At 70.4% G+C, this 16,885-nt stretch overlaps 1 protein-coding gene across 1 annotated transcript; it reads right to left on the reverse strand.

The window, feature by feature from the left end:
- Window positions 1-16,632, reverse strand: COL9A3 (collagen type IX alpha 3 chain). Its single transcript, XM_051829429.2, has 32 exons — window positions 16,481-16,632; window positions 16,042-16,110; window positions 15,431-15,466; window positions 15,060-15,131; window positions 14,469-14,522; window positions 13,590-13,625; window positions 11,762-11,785; window positions 11,552-11,605; window positions 11,242-11,295; window positions 10,974-11,015; window positions 9,831-9,887; window positions 9,518-9,571; window positions 9,157-9,210; window positions 8,907-8,960; window positions 8,660-8,713; window positions 8,409-8,462; window positions 8,046-8,099; window positions 7,591-7,644; window positions 7,446-7,499; window positions 7,191-7,235; window positions 7,046-7,099; window positions 6,878-6,931; window positions 6,432-6,485; window positions 6,289-6,360; window positions 5,481-5,516; window positions 5,035-5,079; window positions 4,492-4,524; window positions 4,139-4,285; window positions 3,939-3,993; window positions 3,532-3,714; window positions 1,556-1,633; window positions 1-643 (listed from the first exon to the last, which is right to left on the reverse strand). The coding sequence occupies exons 1-32, from the start codon at window positions 16,544-16,546 to the stop codon at window positions 453-455; spliced, it is 2,043 nt and encodes a 680-aa protein (XP_051685389.1). The 5' UTR covers window positions 16,547-16,632; the 3' UTR covers window positions 1-452.
- Window positions 16,633-16,885: the final 253 nt, after the last annotated feature.

The following is a 16,885-nucleotide window of genomic DNA, read 5'->3' on the forward strand; positions in this document are numbered from 1 at the left end:
TTTTCCAATGAGTGGCTTTATTACAACAGACCAAGCCTTTAGTGCAGTCTGCACGCGGCTGTGGGTGGGGTCCGGTTCTCTGGCCGGGACGCCGTCCGGATTTCCTGTCAGACTGCGGCCAGCGCCCTGAGCGTTCGTACCGTTTTATTGGGGTCGCACCGTAGCCTGCACACGTGTCGTGTAAACACTGCCGAGTGACCCCATCGCACGGGAGTGTGCACAACTCGGCCCGACACCTCCCAGCCCTCGAGTGTCGGGTGGCAGTCACCACCCAGGCCTGCGTCTGAGGTAAGACGTCACGGGTGAACGGGGGGGGCCCGGCGTCCACTCGGCCAGCACTGAGGCCAGGCCAGCCCCCAGCGCTCCCGGCGACGGCGCGCTGCTCCCGGGGAGCCCTCTCCACGCTCTGCTGAAGCTGTGGTCGCCGCCGCCTCACTTGGTTCAGTTCTACTTCAGGAGCTTCTGGGACCTGATTTTTCCCCGCCCCCTCCTAACACGGCTCCTTGGCAGGCCGAGGTGTCGCAGATCCCTGGAGTCCCCTGCGCACCGACGGCCCCGGGCAGGCCGGGATCCCCGGGCAGGCCAGGCTCGCCGTGAGCGCCGTCTTGGCCGTCTTTGCTTGCGCCAGGCATGCCTTGGGGTCCTGCGACAGAGTGGGGAGGTGAGCAGCGCCAGGCACCCAGCCCCGGCTCCGACTCGAACTCTGGAGGCTGGGGAGGTGGCCGAGTCCAGGGCTGGAATCGCCTACAGCTGGGGCTGCCGTCCACCTGGAGGCCACACGGAGGCGACAGAAAGCCTCGCAGGTGGGGACATGGGGCCCTGGGTGGAGGCAGAGCTGGAGTGGACAGGCCTGTGGGTGCAGGTGAGGGTCCCGAGCCGGGCACTGGGGGAGGGGCTGGGCATTACAAAAACGGACCCTCCAGGGACTGGGGTGTGGCTGTTGAAGCCGCTGGTTGGGGGCCAGGCACGGTGGCGCAGCCGGTTACGCCGCTGCCTGGGATTCCACGTCCCACGCTCGAGGGCCGTTTTGAATGTCGGCTGCTCCGCTTCCTGGCCAGCTTCCGCTAACGTGCCCTGGGAGGTGGCGGGTGACGCGGAAGTGCCTGGACTCCTGCCACCCACGTGGGAGAGCGGGATGGAGCTCCTGGCTCCAGATGGTCCCGCCTTAGCTGCTGTGGACATTCAGGAAGTGAAGCAGCAGATGGAAGCTCTGTTAGTCTACCTACCTATGTATCCCACCCCCCTTCAAATAAGTCTTTAAAAAAAGACTGGCGAGGAAGCCCATGCCCGGGGGTCCTGACTCCAGCTTCCTGCACACACAGGGATGGCTCAGGTGGCTGGACCTGGCCGGAGCTCTTGGCCCTTTGCTTCATCCCGGGCGCTGGTGGGCGTCCGGGGCGTCAGTTAAGCAGATTTAACGGAACATTCTTGGCTAAGGGGACCCTTGAGGCAGCTCCTGACCTGGCCTCCGGGGAGGCAGGGAGGGCACGTCCTCCCTACGAAGAGGCACGCTCGCACCCCGGGCCGCCTACAGTGCGGCGCCGTGACCTCCTACCTTGCAGTCCCTGGTCTCCGTCAGGCCCGTCCAGCCCGGAGCCCGCCGCGCCTTTGTCTCCACGGTCCCCTGGGCTCCCTGTGGCGAGGACACAGGGTGCTGGGGTGTCTGCGGGGGGCTCGTCCGGCAGAGAAGCCGGCCGTGCAGGCCCGACAGTCCGCAGAGAGGCCCCAGCCTCCAGCCACGGGCAGCCCGGCTCTGCTGGAGGCACCGTGCCACCCAACAGCTGACCCAGGGTGCTGGGGCCCCCCACTACTCGGGTCGCACACCTCCCGGCCTGGGAGCCCCCGTGTGGTGAGAGCGCTGGGGAAACCCCGCCTTGTGACGTCAGAGGGGCCAGCCGACGCTCGCCGGCAGCACGCAGACTGTTCTAGAACCTTGCTCCTGGTAAGCGAACCTCGCGGTCAGCACGTGAGGGCGCTCACCCCAGCAGCCCCCCCCCCCCGGGCTCTGGGTTAACCCTCAGTGCTGCGGCCGTGTGCGCCGTCAGGCGTGGGTCACGCGGCGGCCACCACTCCCCCACCGTTACACCGGGAGGGAGGTCAGAGGTTGGCCTCCCAGGCGGGACAGTGGCCCCGTGCAGCGGGCGGGCGTGGGCGGGCCCAGGCACAGCGGCAGGGTCTCCTGTTGGACCTGCGGCCCGGCTGTGTGAAGTTAGTGGGACGTGTGGTATGGAAAACCTGCGCGTGGACTCGGAATTGTTTTGATATCAAACAATTCCACTCTGCACGACGTCCTCTTGAAGCCCGTGTGTGCGTGCACACGTGTGTCTGCGTCTGGCTCTCCACGGGCCGGCCGTGTGTCTGCCCTTGCTGTGTGATGGGTGTGAACCCAGGGAGGGTCAGTGCTCTGAACTGTTATCCCCAAGAGTCCAGCAGGCGTCCAGGTGCCCGTTGGAGCTGCTGGAGCGGGGCCTGAGCAGGCAGAACCTGGAGAGGCTTCCAGAACCCAGGAAGCCTCCGGATTTGGGCCAGACGGTGCCTGCGGGCAAGATGAACTCCACACGCTTGCCCTCTCAGGGCGTGAAACACCGCCACTGGCACCACTGGCACGGGCTCCCGCGCGTCCCTGCTGAGCTCAGCTGCACCTCGGCGCCGTCCGCCAGCCGCTCGGCACTGGAACCGCGAGCGTCACACCCGAGGCCGGGCCGAGGCTGGAGCCAAGCAGCGCGTCTCGTCTCGCAGCACACTGGGTCGCCAGTCGCTTTGTAACAGGTCAGTACCGACTCCTGCTCCCGCACACTCAGCCCGCTCAGTCCCGGGAGCCAGCACCCGCAGCCGCTCCACGCTGGGGGACCTGGCCACGCTGGGGGACCCTGCCCCGCTGGGGGATAGTCAGCCACACTGGGTGACCTGGCCACACTGGGGGACAGTCAGCCACGCTGGGCGACCTGGCCACGCTGGGGGATAGTCAGCCACACTGGGGGACCCTGCCCCGCTGGGCGACCTGGCCACGCTGGGGGGACCTGGCCACGCTGGGGGACCTGGTCATGCTGGGCGACCTGGCCACGCTGGGGGACCTGGCCACAATGGGGGACCTGGCCACAATGGATGACCTGGCCACGCTGGGGGACAGTCAGCCACATTGGGGGAATCAGCTAAGCTGGGGGACCCACAGGACTCCCGTAACACCTCACTTTTTATCAGCTCTTCCTACCAGATGCCATTCTGATGGTATTTAAGGAAAATACCGCACTTCAACAAAAGCCTAGTCCTGCAGGGTCGTGAGGAGTCACCGTGAGGTCCCAAAGGGGCACAGGGTCCCCGCCTCCCGGGAGTCCCTGGTGACACCTCCGTGCCCACACGCGTGAGCCAGCTGGCGGGGGGGCTCTGAGGCAACACAGCTCACGTGTCAGGCCACAGGCTGGTCACACCCAGGTGTGGGGTCGTCACGGGCCCGAGTTGTCCCTCCCCGTGCGTGGGGGTGTCTGGGGTCTGCCTGTGGCTGCAGCAGCTGTTTCTTGAGTCGACACTCACCTCTGGGTCCGGGGTCTCCCAGCTCTCCGGGGGGCCCACGATATCCGGGGGGCCCTCGGGCCCCTGGGTGACCGATGGAGCCTGGGGGGCCCGGTGGCCCGGGGGGACCCGCTGGGCCAGGCCGGCCGATGGAGCCCGGGGCTAACGGCTTCCTTAGGTGCGCAGCCAGCTGTGCGACTTGCTCTTGGGAGACAAGGGGCGGCAGGTCAGAGTGCCCGAGGCAGAGCCTTCCCGAAGGCCAGCTGCTGTGGGCGTGCGGGAAGCGGTAAAGAGGCGGCTCCAGGTCGTGAAGGCCGCCCGTGAGGCCACGGGCGGACGGTCACGGGGAGCGAGGGAGGCCCTGGCCGGAGGACAGGCGGGTGGGCAGGGCGGGGGCACAGCCCGCTTGCCGAGGCTGACCTACTCACCGCTCACCATCCCCCCGCACAGCTCTCGGATGCGCTGCTCGCTGGCCGCTTTGCCCTGGAATTTCAGCCCAGGGCCGTGAGCGGGGGGCCGCGCTGGCAGCCCCGGAGGCATTCTTACTGCCCCCACCCCCAGCCCCGTGCTCTGACTGCGGGTGAACCAGGTGCCAACGGCAGGGGCTCGCGGGGCAGAGCTGACGTACCGGGACTCCTGGTTTCCCGGTGATGCCAGGGACACCCTGCTCGCCCTGGGGGCCCAGGGGGCCGGGGGGGCCCGGGACGCCCTGGACGCCGCTGGTGCCGTTGGGGCCCTGGATACCTTTGGGGCCCAGCTCCCCTCGGCTGCCGGACTGCAGGGGACAGGACAAGGGGCTGGAGGTGGGCCCCGCCAGGAGCGGTGCTGCGCCCTGGGCCTGCGCCCCAGCCAGCACAGAGGCCTCCCTGGCGAGCTGCCGTGACCGCATCTGGCCAGTGCCGGGGCCTGGCTGCTGGCCCAGAGGCGGACGGGAGGCCACAGGCTCTGGATTTTGCCAGGGAGGACCTGCCAGGCACTCACCTCTCCTTTCGGTCCGACTGGGCCACTGGGACCCTGCGAGGAGAAAACGCAGAGTGAGCAGAGGGACAGACAGATCTTCATCCGCTGGTTCACTCCCCAGATGGCCGCAACAGCTGGGGCTGGGCCAGGCTGACGCCGGGCGCTCCGGCAGGGTCCCCCACGTGGCTGCAGGGCCCTAACACTTGGGCCATCTTCCGCTGCCTTCCCAGGTGCATTAGCAGGGGGCTGGGCTGGAAGTGGAGCAGCTGGGACTGGAACCAGCGCCCATACGGGAAGCCAGTGCCACAGCGCTGACCGCTGAATTACCCAGATGTCGCTGGCTGGGTGGGAAGTAGCCCCCAGGGAAGCGGTGAGACCACCACATACCCTCGCCCAACACTCCCCGAAGCGCTGACCCTCCAGCTGCCTGGAGGAGGCCCCTCCTCCCTGTGACGCCTGATGGGGAAGGCAGCCGGTGCAGGTACTGCTCCCAGGTGGGCGGGCGAGGGCCCTGTCTGGGCAGCTGCCCACCCGGAGCAAGCGCCCATCTTCCCCAACACTCACCGGCTCGCCTTTGTCCCCAGGAAGACCGTCGGAACCTGCAACTCCCTGAAAGAGACCCAAAGGTCAGAACCACCAGTAAGAGTCGTCACGCACTGTCCAGCCCCAGGGCAGAGCCCGGAGCTGGGCCCTGCCGCCCGCGGGCTGAGGCCCGGGTTAGCACAGGGAGGCTGTTCTGCCCAGAACCCCGCACGGCCTCGCCAGAGATGGCGGAAGCGTTTCTCAGTTTGCCGTGGCCCACGCGCAGCTTGGAGCCTGCACCCGGCTCACCCAAAGCTGTTCCCCGGGGGCCTGGGACTGCAGCCGTCTGCTTCGCCATCCCCGCCACGGCACCTGCCTGCTGTCACTGTGCAGAGCAGGCAGGGGGAAGAGGGAGCCGAGAGCCACACGGGCCGGCAGGACCTGGGAGAGCCGGGACCGGATCTGACCCGAACGCTGCGCCCACTCACCTGGTCTCCCTTGAGGCCTGCGGCGCCTCCTGGGCCCTAGGGCGGAGAGAAGGCCCTGGGTTAGTGCGGCACGGGAACGCTGCCCGCCTGGGCCTCAGAGGCCTGCGGTGGACCCTGCCTGGACGGCTGTGAATCTGTGCCGTCCTTGGCAGCCCCCGCCCCGGCCCGGGATCACTCCCTCCAGAGCTCCTGGCCCAGACTGAGGTGTGGGGCCTGCCCGCCCCCTGCGGGGACAGGGCAGAAAGCCACCGCCACGCCTTCCCTGTCTGGGGCCCCGGGGTTGCTGGCAGCGTCTGGCCCAGCTGGAATGTCCTGCCCGGGGGGCTAATAAAGGGCCCACTGTCTCAGCCGGGGCTTTGTCTGCAGGGGGTCCTGGCGCCTGCCCGGGCCACGTGCGTGTCCAGAGCTCTGTCCCTGCCCTGCAGCCAGGCAGGCACACGGGACCACCAGGGACCTGCCCTCCCCCCTGTGCCCTGATGGCACCGCTGCCACGAGACCAACAGGGACCAAGCTGAGGTGAGCTGGGACTCCCAGGACTTCAGACAGCAGTGGGACCCGTCCCCCAGCCAACCTCAGCTGACACCCAGGGGGTGGAGTCACCCCACACCCCGTCCTGATTATGGGGCAGCTACAGCTGTTTGCCTGGCTGGACCTCCACGGGGGCGGGGGGTAGACAGAGCCCCCAGGCCAGCCCCACGGGACTGCAGGGTCGCACCACCACGCCCCCACAAGGTGTGCAGCCGCAGGTAAGCCTCCTGCTGGCCTGAGTGGTCTCTGACCTCGGGGCCCAGCCCTTGGGGGCACTCACCCGATCACCCACGTCACCTCGGAGGCCCTGGGGGCCTGGAAGGCCAGGCTCTCCTGCGCTGCCCTTCTGGCCCTGTGGACGAGGCCCAGCGTCAGTGCCCACTGGGCCCAGGGGACCTGCCCCCCCCACCCCGACCTTCTTACCTGGAAGCCTCGGGTGCCAGGGGCCCCTTGGGGGCCTTGCGGGCCAAGGGCCCCCTGAAAGAGAAAGGCGTGAGTGAGTGCCCAGGGTGGCAGGGCCCCAGGGCCTCGGCTTTGCCTCCCTAGCTGGGCTAGGTGGACGCTGCAGTGGTGGTCGCGTCTGTTCCAGTGGCCAGGGACAGAGGTGGGGAGCCTCCCGCACAGGCTCAGAGCTCAGACCCTCGGGCCGGCCTCTGCGCCAGGCACTGATGTGCACTGCCTCCCCCAGGGCCCTGGCCGGCGGCGGCTACGGGTGGCCTCTCCACCTCCGCATGGGCCAGGGACCAAAAACACGAGGCCCCTGTCCCATGCGGGCATCCTTGGCGCTTGGCCCATCTGCGTGCCGAGTCCCCTCCCCGCCTACTCAAACTGGGGCACCGGGGGCGCTCGGGGCCGTGCCCCCCACTCACCGCAGAGCCCCTGTGGCCAGCCTCGCCGCGTTCCCCAGGCACGCCAGCGTCTCCCTGCAGGGGGCATGGGGACACTGGAGCAGGGTCCAGACGCGCCCACGGGGGCGGGGCAGGGCAGGGCAGGGCTGAGGCAGGCGCACACGTGGGGGGAGGGCTGTGGATACTCACAGGGACGCCCGGCTCTCCCGAGGGGCCGGCTTCGCCCAGCTCCCCAGCTCGGCCCTGAGGAAAACAGCTTCAGGTGCCGGCCCACCCCAGGGGCCAGGGCTGCGGAGCCGCCTGCCCCCCCCCCCCCCCGGGAGCAGCCACCTACCGGTTCTCCCTTCTCGCCCTTGGACCCCGCTCTTCCGGGGAGGCCCTGGGGGAGAGCGCGGGGTGAGTGGGGCCGTCTGCCCCCAGCCCTGCTGACCCCAGGGGCTTCCTGCACTTCCCCAGCCTTGGAGGCAGAGCCCTCTGTGAACCCCCACTGACGCCCCACACGGGGCTGGCCCTTCCGTGTCGAGGGACAGGTGTGTGCACACGAGGGGGCGGGGCCAGCTGGGCGGGCAGCCCCCTGCAGGGCACTCACCGGCAGCCCGTCGGGGCCTTTCTCTCCCGGGGCACCGCCGCGACCTGCCTCTCCCTGTGAGGACCGAGATGGAGGGGGAGGGGAACAGGTGCTGAGACGGGGCACCGGGTTCCTCTGCGGCCCCTCCCCCCCCCCAGCCACCTACCTTCTCGCCATCGAGGCCTGGCACGCCGTCCCGGCCAGCCTTGCCCGGCATTCCCTGGGGATGAGGACGTCAAGCTCTGGGTGGGGTGCAGCCCCCCCAGCCCCTAGAACTGTGCAGCCTCAGGCCCGGGGGTGGCAGGTTTGGTGGCCGCCCCCTGCGGACCCAGGACACAGGCCAGGCCCCCCCGGGGGCCTCGCTCCAATTTCTGGAGCTGGAGAGTGGCAGGAGGAGGGGTCTCCCCTGTAGGCCGCTCCAGCAGCTCCAGAGGGGAGGGGGGAGGGGCACGGATGGGGGAGGGGCCCCCAGGACATGGCGTGGCAGCTGCAGGCTGGCAACGGCAGAGCGGTCAACTGAGCGCGGCCCCTCCTGAGCAGGGCTGTGAGAACATGGGCCACGAGCCCACCAGGTGCAGGGCCAGGATGCGGGAGGGGTGCGCGGCGGCACTGTGCACTCACCGGCTCTCCGCCAGGCCCGGCCACTCCGGGGAGTCCTTTGGGACCAGGTCTGCCCTGGACGACACGTGGGGAAGGAAGGGCTGCAGTGGGGACCCCGGGGACCCTCCTGCCGGCGGCACCCACCCCCCATCCTGAGCTGCAGGGGCAGCCGCCCTGGTCCCAACAGCACCGGGAGGCTCTGCACCCCGTCCCGCCAGGGCGCCTGGTGGCATGGACGCTGGCGCCGGCGCCTGGAGCCCCGGCCAGGCCCCGCGGTTTGCAGGCACCCTCCAGTCAGGGCCGCAGATCCCGTCTCCCCCACCCAGGAAGCAGATGAGGGTTCTCCCCGGAAGGACCCAGAGAACCAAATTCTGTCTCACTTACGAGGTCGCCCTTGGGGCCGCGGAACCCCTCTGCGCCCCTCTCGCCTCTGTCACCCTGCGAAGGAAGGGGACAGGGACAGTTAAACAGCAGAAGGGCCAGGCCCAGGCCCAGCGTGGCTGAGGCCGCGTCGGACTCCTCGCGCACATCGGGGCCACGGACAGCCCAGCCTGGGACCGGGCCAGCAGCAGCGCAGCTGGGGGAGGTGTCCATGACGAGGGGGAGGCACGGGGACGCCCCCAGCACACACGTACCGCTTTTCCAGGTGCTCCTGGGATCCCAGGGGGACCTCGGAACCCGATAGGACCCTGCAGGAGAGAGGGGGCTCTGGGTCCTCACAGACGCGCGAGCGCCGGGGCCTGGCCCGGCCCGACGGCAGCCACCCCCGGCAGAGCCAGCGGCGCCTCGCTGGGGAGCAGCCCTCCCGGCCCACCTGGAGTCCAGGGGGGTGCAGGCCCCGGATCCTCACCACCCGGCCACCACCCGGCCAGCACGACTTACCCGGTCCCCGGGGGGTCCAAGTGGCCCTGGAAGTCCTTGTGCTCCCCGGGGGCCCTGCAGGGACAGAGAAGGACATGGAGGCAGCACTGCACCCACCCGGGCCCCTGGAAGCCCCTGACTCGGCTCAGGCCCCCAGAGGGAGGGGCCCAGCCTCGGTACCAGCAGCCTTTCCAGGACAGGACCCCCAACCACCCCCAGCCCGAGCCCCCCCCCACACACACACTGCCGGCTCCCCTCTGCCCAGGCTCACCTGCAGCCCCACAGTGCCTGGGAGGCCAGCGGGCCCTGGAGAGCCAGGGTTACCCTGCGTCAAGACAGAGCAGTGGTCAGCGGGTCCAGGCCTAAGCAGCAGGGTCACGCACCCACAGTGCCAGAGGCCGCGCCTGGTGTCTGCCTGAGCCTGCCCCCTCTCAGGCCCCTCTTGTGGCCAGGCACAACCCCAGCCACGCACGCGGTGGTCCCCCCTGGCCTCAGCACAGGCTCAAGGTGGGGGCGTCCCTGGGACACTTCAGGCTGCAACCCGAGTGTCCCCGCGGAGCCCCAGCACACGAGTGCGCGTCCGTGCGTGCAGCCCCGCCCCAGCCACCCAGATGAGCAGACCCCGCCCTCACCTTCTCGCCGTCCTTGCCCGCCTCTCCCTGCTCCCCCTTGTAGCCAGCCGGCCCCTGAAAGCAGACGGAGAGTCACTGCCCCTTGGCAGTGCTGCCGACGGAGCCCGCACGCCAGCCGGCCCAGCGTCCAGCCTGGGCACCCGGGGGGGTGTCTCTCCAGGTGCATGAGTCTCGGTGATGAGACGGGGACAGCCCTGGAGCCAGGGCCAGGCCTCCCATATCCTGATGTCTCACGGCCTGTGTCGGGGGCTGGGCGGGCTGCCCCTGCCAGGGGGGAGGTGGGCTCGGCCTGAGTCACCTTGTGGCCACTCACCTTGAACCCTGGCATTCCCGGTGGCCCAGGGGGGCCTGGTGGGCAGATGGCTGGGCACTGTTGGAAAGCAGAGTGGTCAGACCCCTCCCAGCCTGACGCAGCAGACCCCCAGCAGGGCTGCAGCCCCAGGGACACCTGAGACGCGCCATCCGGTACCATGGCGGCACCTTCACGTGTGCCGATCTGCCTGCTGTGTGGCTTCTGGGAGGGACGTGAGCCCGGGCCCTAGACCTGTGCCACAGCTCCCCTGTGCCGGAACCCATGGAAGGTATGGAGCTTTCTAGATCATTCCCCAGCTGACCCGGGAGACCAGGCAGGGGTGCAGGGCTGGCACCATCAACCTCTGCCTACCCAGGCTCTCCCTCCCAGGACACGACCCGGCTACCACGTGGGGCCCAGGGTGCGGCGAGCAGCTGGCAGGCCACCCTGCGGCTCGGTGAAGCCAGGGGGACACTTTCCCTTGCAGATACAAAGCCTGGGGCTGGTGCTGTGGCGTAGGGGGTGAAGCCGCCATCTGCAGCGCCGGCACCCACACGGGCACTGATTCAAGACCCGGCTGCTCCACTTCTGACCCAGCCCCCTGCTGTGGCCTGGGAACGCAGTGGACATGGCCCGCGTGCTTGGCCCTTGCATCCACGTGGGAGACCTGGAGGAAGCTCCTGGCTCGGCCCGGCCCAGCCCCGTGATGCGGCCGTTTGGGGACTGAACCAGCACACGGAAGATCTCTTTCTGCTCCCTTGCTGTAGCTCTTTCAAATCAATCAATCAATCAATCTTTAAAAACAAAACACAGAAGTCTCTGTGGCCAGGAGCCAGCAGACGGCACTGAGCGCTATGGCCGTGACCCTGGGGAGTGACCAGGCAGACGTCAGGACAGAAGCCAGTCCCAGACTCGCGTCGGGAACCTGGTGTGTGAGGGAGGCGCGCGGAGCTGCCCCGGCCTCCTGGGGCTGAACACGGGCGGGGCTGCGCTGGGGCCACAGGAAGCTCGGTGTGCAACTCAGGCTGCCCGTGTCCTCGGGGCCGGGGTGGGGGATGCTCCAGGCTGTGCCGCAGCCGCCCACACGGACCCCTCCCCCAGGCGGGAGCCCCACCCCCAAGGCAGATGCCCCCAACCCCCTGCACAAAGGCAGCAAGTGCCCACCTGAAGGTCAGTGGCGCCTTCGGGGAGGACCCCTGGCTGTCCCTGGAAAGAGAAAACACTGAGGTCCACCCACCCCCAGGGACCTAGGGGCCTTTCATTCCAGCCCCATGTGACCAGCGCCAGGTGCTGCTGGCCCGTCTGCACGACCAGAGTGACACAAGCCACCATCCTCAGACAGGGTGGCCGTGGGTGCCCAGGCCTTGACCAAGCCCTGGCTGCAGCCCTGGGCTCTGTCCCGACTTCCCGTGCGTGCCTGCCCAGTACTTACGGGAGGGCCAGGAGGGCCAGGAGGGCCGGGGAGGCCTGGGAGTCCAGAGGGTCCCTGTGGGGAGGCGGGGGTTAGAGCAGCGCCAGCCCCCACCCCCACCCGAGGTGACCCACCACTCCCAGAAGAGACGCACCCAGTTCCTGCTGCGTGCTGTGCCCACAGTCTGGAGGGGACAGGGCGGGAGGGGACGGGAGGGGAGGGGAGGGGAGGGGAGGGGAGGGGAGGGGAGGGAGCCCTCCCAGCCCTCCCAGCCCTCCCCCACCCCAGTGGAATCCGGGTGAGGGGCGAGGATGTGGGGGTCTCCACTCACCGGGGGGCCACGGAGGCCGATCCCTCCAGGCAGGCCGCTCGCTCCTGCCTCTCCCTGGGGAGAGCAAACCAGTGAGGCCCCGGGAGCTCCACGGCGAGAGGGCGCCCCCCTGGGCCAGCGCCCGTCTCTGCAGGGCCAGAGCAGCCCAAAAGCACCACCCCCCCCGCCCGCCCAGGCCGGCACTGGCGCGTGACGCTGGCCTGTACTCACCGGGGGTCCGGGGAGGCCTTTGCCCTGCAAAGCCAAGCGTGGGGGTCAGAGCACGGGACAGCCCCCCCTACAGTGCAGGGGGCCCTGGGGAAGGGGGCCCGGACATGGGGGTCAGAGCACAGGACAGCCCCCCCTACAGTGCAGGGGGCCCTGGGGAAGGGGGCCCGGACGTGGGGGGTCAGAGCATGGGACAGCCCCCCCCAACAGTGCAGGGGGCCCTGGGGAAGGGGGCCTGGACATGGGGGTCAGAGCACGGGACAGCCCCCCCTACAGTGCAGGGGGCCCTGGGGAAGGGGGCCCGGACATGGGGGTCAGAGCACAGGACAACCCCCCCTACAGTGCAGGGGGCCCTGGGGAAGGGGGCCCAGACATGGGGGTCAGAGCACGGGACAGCCCCCCCTACAGTGCAGGAGGCCCGGACATGGGGGTCAGAGCACGGGACAGCCCCCCTACAGTGCAGGGGGCCCTGGGGAAGGGGGCCCGGCCATGGGGGTCAGAGCACGGGACAGCCCCCCCCCCACAGTGCAGGGAGCCCTGGGGAAGGGGGCCCGGACATGGGGGTCAGAGCACGGGACAGCCCCCCCTACAGTGCAGGGGGCCCTGGGGAAGGGGGCCCGGCCATGGGGGTCAGAGCACGGGACAGCCCCCCCCCCACAGTGCAGGGAGCCCTGGGGAAGGGGGCCCGGACATGGGGGTCAGAGCACGGGACAACCCCCCCTACAGTGCAGGGGGCCCTGGGGAAGGGGGCCCGGCCATGGGGGTCAGAGCACGGGACAGCCCCCCCCCCACAGTGCAGGGAGCCCTGGGGAAGGGGGCCCGGACATGGGGGTCAGAGCACGGGACAGCCCCCCCTACAGTGCAGGGGGCCCTGGGGAAGGGGGCCCGGCCATGGGGGTCAGAGCACGGGACAGCCCCCCCCCACACAGTGCAGGGAGCCCTGGGGAAGGGGGCCCGGACATGGGGGTCAGAGCACGGGACAGCCCCCCCTACAGTGCAGGGGGCCCTGGGGAAGGGGGCCCGGACATGGGGGTCAGAGCACAGGACAGCCCCCCCCCACACAGTGCAGGGGGCCCTGGGGAAGGGGGCCCAGACATGGGGGTCAGAGCACAGGACAGCCCCCCCCACAGTGCAGGGGGCCCGGACATGGGGGTCAGAGCACAGGACAGCCCCCCCCACACAGTGCAGGGGGCCCTGGGGAAGGGGGCCCGGACATGGGGGTCAGAGCACGGGACAGACCCCCCTCACAGTGCAGGGGGCCCTGGGGAAGGGGGCCCGGACATGGGGGTCAGAGCACGGGACAGCCCCCCCCACAGTGCAGGGGGCCCGGACATGGGGGTCAGAGCACAGGACAGCCCGCCCCCCAACACACACACGGTGCAGGGGGCCTGGACATGGGGGTCAGAGCACAGGACAGCCCCCACACACAGTGCAGGGGGCCCTGGGGAAGGGGGCCCGGACATGGGGGTCAGAGCATGGGACAGCCCCCCCCAACAGTGCAGGGGGCCCTGGGGAAGGGGGCCTGGACATGGGGGTCAGAGCACGGGACAGACCCCCCACACAGTGCAGGGGGCCCTGGGGAAGGGGGCCCGGACATGGGGGTCAGAGCACGGGACAGCCCCCCCCACAGTGCAGGGGGCCCTGGGGAAGGGGGCCCGGCCATGGGGGTCAGAGCACAGGACAGCCCACCCCCCTACACACACACGGTGCAGGGGGCCTGGACACAGGCACCTGGTCTAGGAGACCCCAGGAGGGGCTGCAAAGAGGACAGCAGGGGGCGCCTGGTGGTCACCCCGCCCAGCCAGACCCCTGGACAGGCGACAGCACTTACCCCCAGCCCGGGCGGCCCTGGGGGTCCCAGACTGCCCTGTGGAAAGAAAGGGGCATCAGGGGACACGGAACCTGCCCCTCGTGCAACACTGTTGAGAAATCAACTGCGGGGGGGGGGGCAGGGAGGGAGCCTCGCTCTGCCGGGAGCTGAGGCCCAAGGGGCTCCTGACGCCCCAGCACTGCGCAGGCGCTCCCCCAACAGCCCCGCTGAGCAGCGCAGCAGCAAGGACCCCCGAGGGGAGGCAGCCAGACAGGCCGCCCCAGCAGGGACAAGGCCCAGCAGCCTGAGCCACCAGGAGCCGGCTCCTGGCCCGAGGAGGGGACACATGGCCATCCCTGCACCAGAGGCCGGCGCAGAGCGTGGCGCTCAGCTGCTGAGCTCCCAGGGGCCCGGGGGCGTCCCGTGCCCCCCGCCCAGCCTTCCCACTGGGTGCTGCCTGGCACCAGGCCCAGAAGCCCCACAGGGACGGTCACTTCTCCGAGGGCTGGGCACAGCCGTGAGCTCAGCGGCCACACAGAAGAAAGCCGGGCGGGGCTTCCGCGGTGACGGTGACAGTGACGGTGACTGTGCCGGTCAGACTCCGGGCGAGGGAGGCCGCGTGGCGGTGGCCCTCCTCGGGGCCCCAGGGACACCCAAGGGAGGAGGTGCATGGGGCTGCCCACCCACCTACACCCCCTGCATGGACCTACCCTGCCTGCTGCGGTCTGGGTGCCAGATGTGGACGGGGCACAGAGGGCTGCCACGCGGGACCACTAGGCAATACCACGTGGGCCCCCCTGCCCGCGCATCCTGCCAGTCCCAGGTGGACACAGACTGCTACTCACCCCAGCCAGGCCTCACCTCTGAACGGCAGCCCCTGGACACGGGGCCGGCACTTACCCGCTCTCCAGGAGCGCCCTTGGGTCCAGGGGGTCCATCCTGCCCAGTCAGACCCTGGGGAGGGAGGGAGGGAGAGGACTCCAGGAGCTACACGGGACACGCACAGCACACAGGCGCAAACACATGGACCTCACAGATGCCCCCGGGGTCAGGCGGTCTCGGCCTTAGGCCCGGCCCCGTCCACCCAGTGCACACCTAGGGTCTGGGGGAGGCGGGGGCAGTGAGTGGGGGGCCAGCAGTGGGGGCACCTGCTGGAGCCAGGCCCGGGGGACCAGGCAGCAGTCACTCCTCATGTCATCTAGCAAAACTACAGGGACCCTAGCGCCAGGCTCCAAGCCCACGGATGCCCGCCCAGGTGGGCCTGGGGCTCGGAGGGGCACGGGCAGTGGCAGGCAGAGCAGCCCGCCAATGGGAATTGGCTCCCAGACAAGCCAGCGCTGGGGGCTGGCGTGGCGACCACGAGACCCTCGCTGTGGGATTCTGGAGGTGGCCGTCAGTGCCGGGGGTCCTGCTGGGGTGGGCACAGCTGGAGGGGGTCCCGGGCCCCAGGGGACGTCCAGGGCCGGGGCGGGGGCGGGGCCAGGCACTCACATCCACTCCAGGCAGCCCCGGCAGTCCGGCCTCGCCCGGCGTCCCCGGCTTCCCTGGCAGCCCTTTGGGTCCCTGCGTGGGGACAAAGGGGACCGGTGTGAGGGAGCAGCCGGCCCCACGGCCCCAGCCCCGGGACAGTCGCCCCAGCTGAGGGCTGCCGGGGCCCTGTCTGGGGGACTGCGGGGCTGCTCCGCTCCCTTTGCCTGGCTGCCTGGGCACCGGCCCAAAGCAAGCTTCAAGCCAGACCCTGCCCAGAGACACGTCCCCTCCCCCTCCTGGCTCCAGCCCCTGCTCCCAGACCCAGGGCCGCTGTGCTCAATGACCCTCTGTTGTCTGGGCCCGCCCTCCCCGCCACGGCGGGGGACACTCACCGAGGGCCCAGGCAGACCGGGGGGACCAGCTTCTCCCTGCACAGGGAGAGATGCCCACTGTGACCCCAGAAAATCCCACCCCACGGGAACCCAGCCCAGGGGACAGGATGGGCAGACCTGCCCCGGCCCCTTAGCTGCACCCCTGTGTCCAGTCAGAGGAGGTGGGGCCTTGGCTCCTGCCAGGACCCACCGGTCACTGCACTGATGGGCCGGCAGCGTGGGGGCCAGCTCCTGGGACAGGACCCCAGGAGCTTCAGAGGCTGCCTGAGGGCAGCCTCCTCCAGGAAGACCCCCAGCCCCCGCCCCCGTGGCCAGCATCAGGCCTGAAATCCTTGCACCAACTTCACAGTCAGGGGGAGGCTGAGGCCCGGGGTCCTACACGGGGCCCTGGACACAGCCCAGTGGAGATGGGGGAGGCTGAGGCAGGGTCGGGCACTGCTCAGGTAAGGAGGCGGCGGCAGGGAACAGGTGCTCAGCTGCGCCCCACAGAGACCCTGAGAGCCGTCTACCCACAGCAGGGAGCCCTCGGGGCCCACAACCCAGCCACAGAGCGCTCCGGGAGGCGGGGGAGCAGCCGGCACCCAGGACCCCCGACCCAATCCCAAACTCACGTCGACGCCATCCTTTCCCGGCTTCCCAGGTGGCCCTTGGGGGCCGGGGGGCCCTCGCGGTCCGGTTTTCTGAAACGGAGAAGCGTCGCTGGAGAGCTCCCGCATTCGAGCAGCTCCGGGACCCGCGACCCCCGCCCGCCCCAGAGACCCCCGAGCCTTGGGTCGCGGCCGTCGCCACGCCCGGGCGGGGAGCAGCTGCGCCGGGCCCGCGGGGAGCCTCCGGAAACAAAGAGGACATTGTCCGCCGGCGGCTCCGGAGCGGCCGACCCTGGCCCGGACTCTTCCCCGCAGCATCCCGGCGTCCGGGGGCTCACGGGCCGCGCCGTCGGCGAGGCGGGCCGCGGGCAGCCAGGCTGCGCGGGCGTCCCGGGGTCAGGGGCGGCGGGCCCGGGCCCGGCCGCAGATCCGAGACCCTGGCCGGCCCGCAGCCCGCGCTCACCTGCGCCGCGGCGGCCGCCAGGAGCTGCCCGAGAAGCAGCAGGAGCAGGGCGGGCGCGCGGGCCATGGCTGCGCTCGCTCTGAGCGCCCGTGGCGCGGCCGCACGGGGTCGGCGGCGCGGGGGGCGGGGCCGGGGGTGGGGCCGCGGGCGGGGGCGGGGGCGGGCCGGGGCCGAGCGCACAAGCCCCCCATTCAGCCGGCCGCCCCTGGGCGGGCGGGGGGAGCGGGTGGCGGCGTCTTCGCGGCCAGCCGGGGAGTTAAAATTACGCACCTCGCGGCGGGGCAGACAGACACCTTTTCTCCGGACGTCGGCCGCACACAAGGCTCCTGTGAGCCGTGCGCCCCACCCCCAGCCCAGGGAGACCCCCAGGCCGCGCCCTGGCAAAGGCTCTGTGGCTGCTAGGCT

The sequence above is a fragment of the Oryctolagus cuniculus genome, chromosome 11, assembly GCF_964237555.1.
Source record: "Oryctolagus cuniculus chromosome 11, mOryCun1.1, whole genome shotgun sequence".
NCBI classification, from domain to species: Eukaryota; Metazoa; Chordata; class Mammalia; order Lagomorpha; family Leporidae; genus Oryctolagus; species Oryctolagus cuniculus.

Excerpts from the sequence above, each read along its gene's own strand:
- COL9A3 (XM_051829429.2), bottom strand. The coding sequence starts at position 16,546 with ATGGCCCGCGCGCCCGCCCTGCTCCTGCTGCTTCTCGGGCAGCTCCTG. Across the intron at positions 8,961-9,156 it reads CAGGCACTGTGGGGCTGCAG|GGCCCCCGGGGAGCACAAGG; the intron begins GTGAGCCTGGGC and ends CTGTCCCTGCAG. Across the intron at positions 1,634-3,531 it reads GGGAGACCCCGGACCCAGAG|GGAGCCCAGGGGACCGTGGA; the intron begins GTGAGTGTCGAC and ends TCCTCGCCACAG.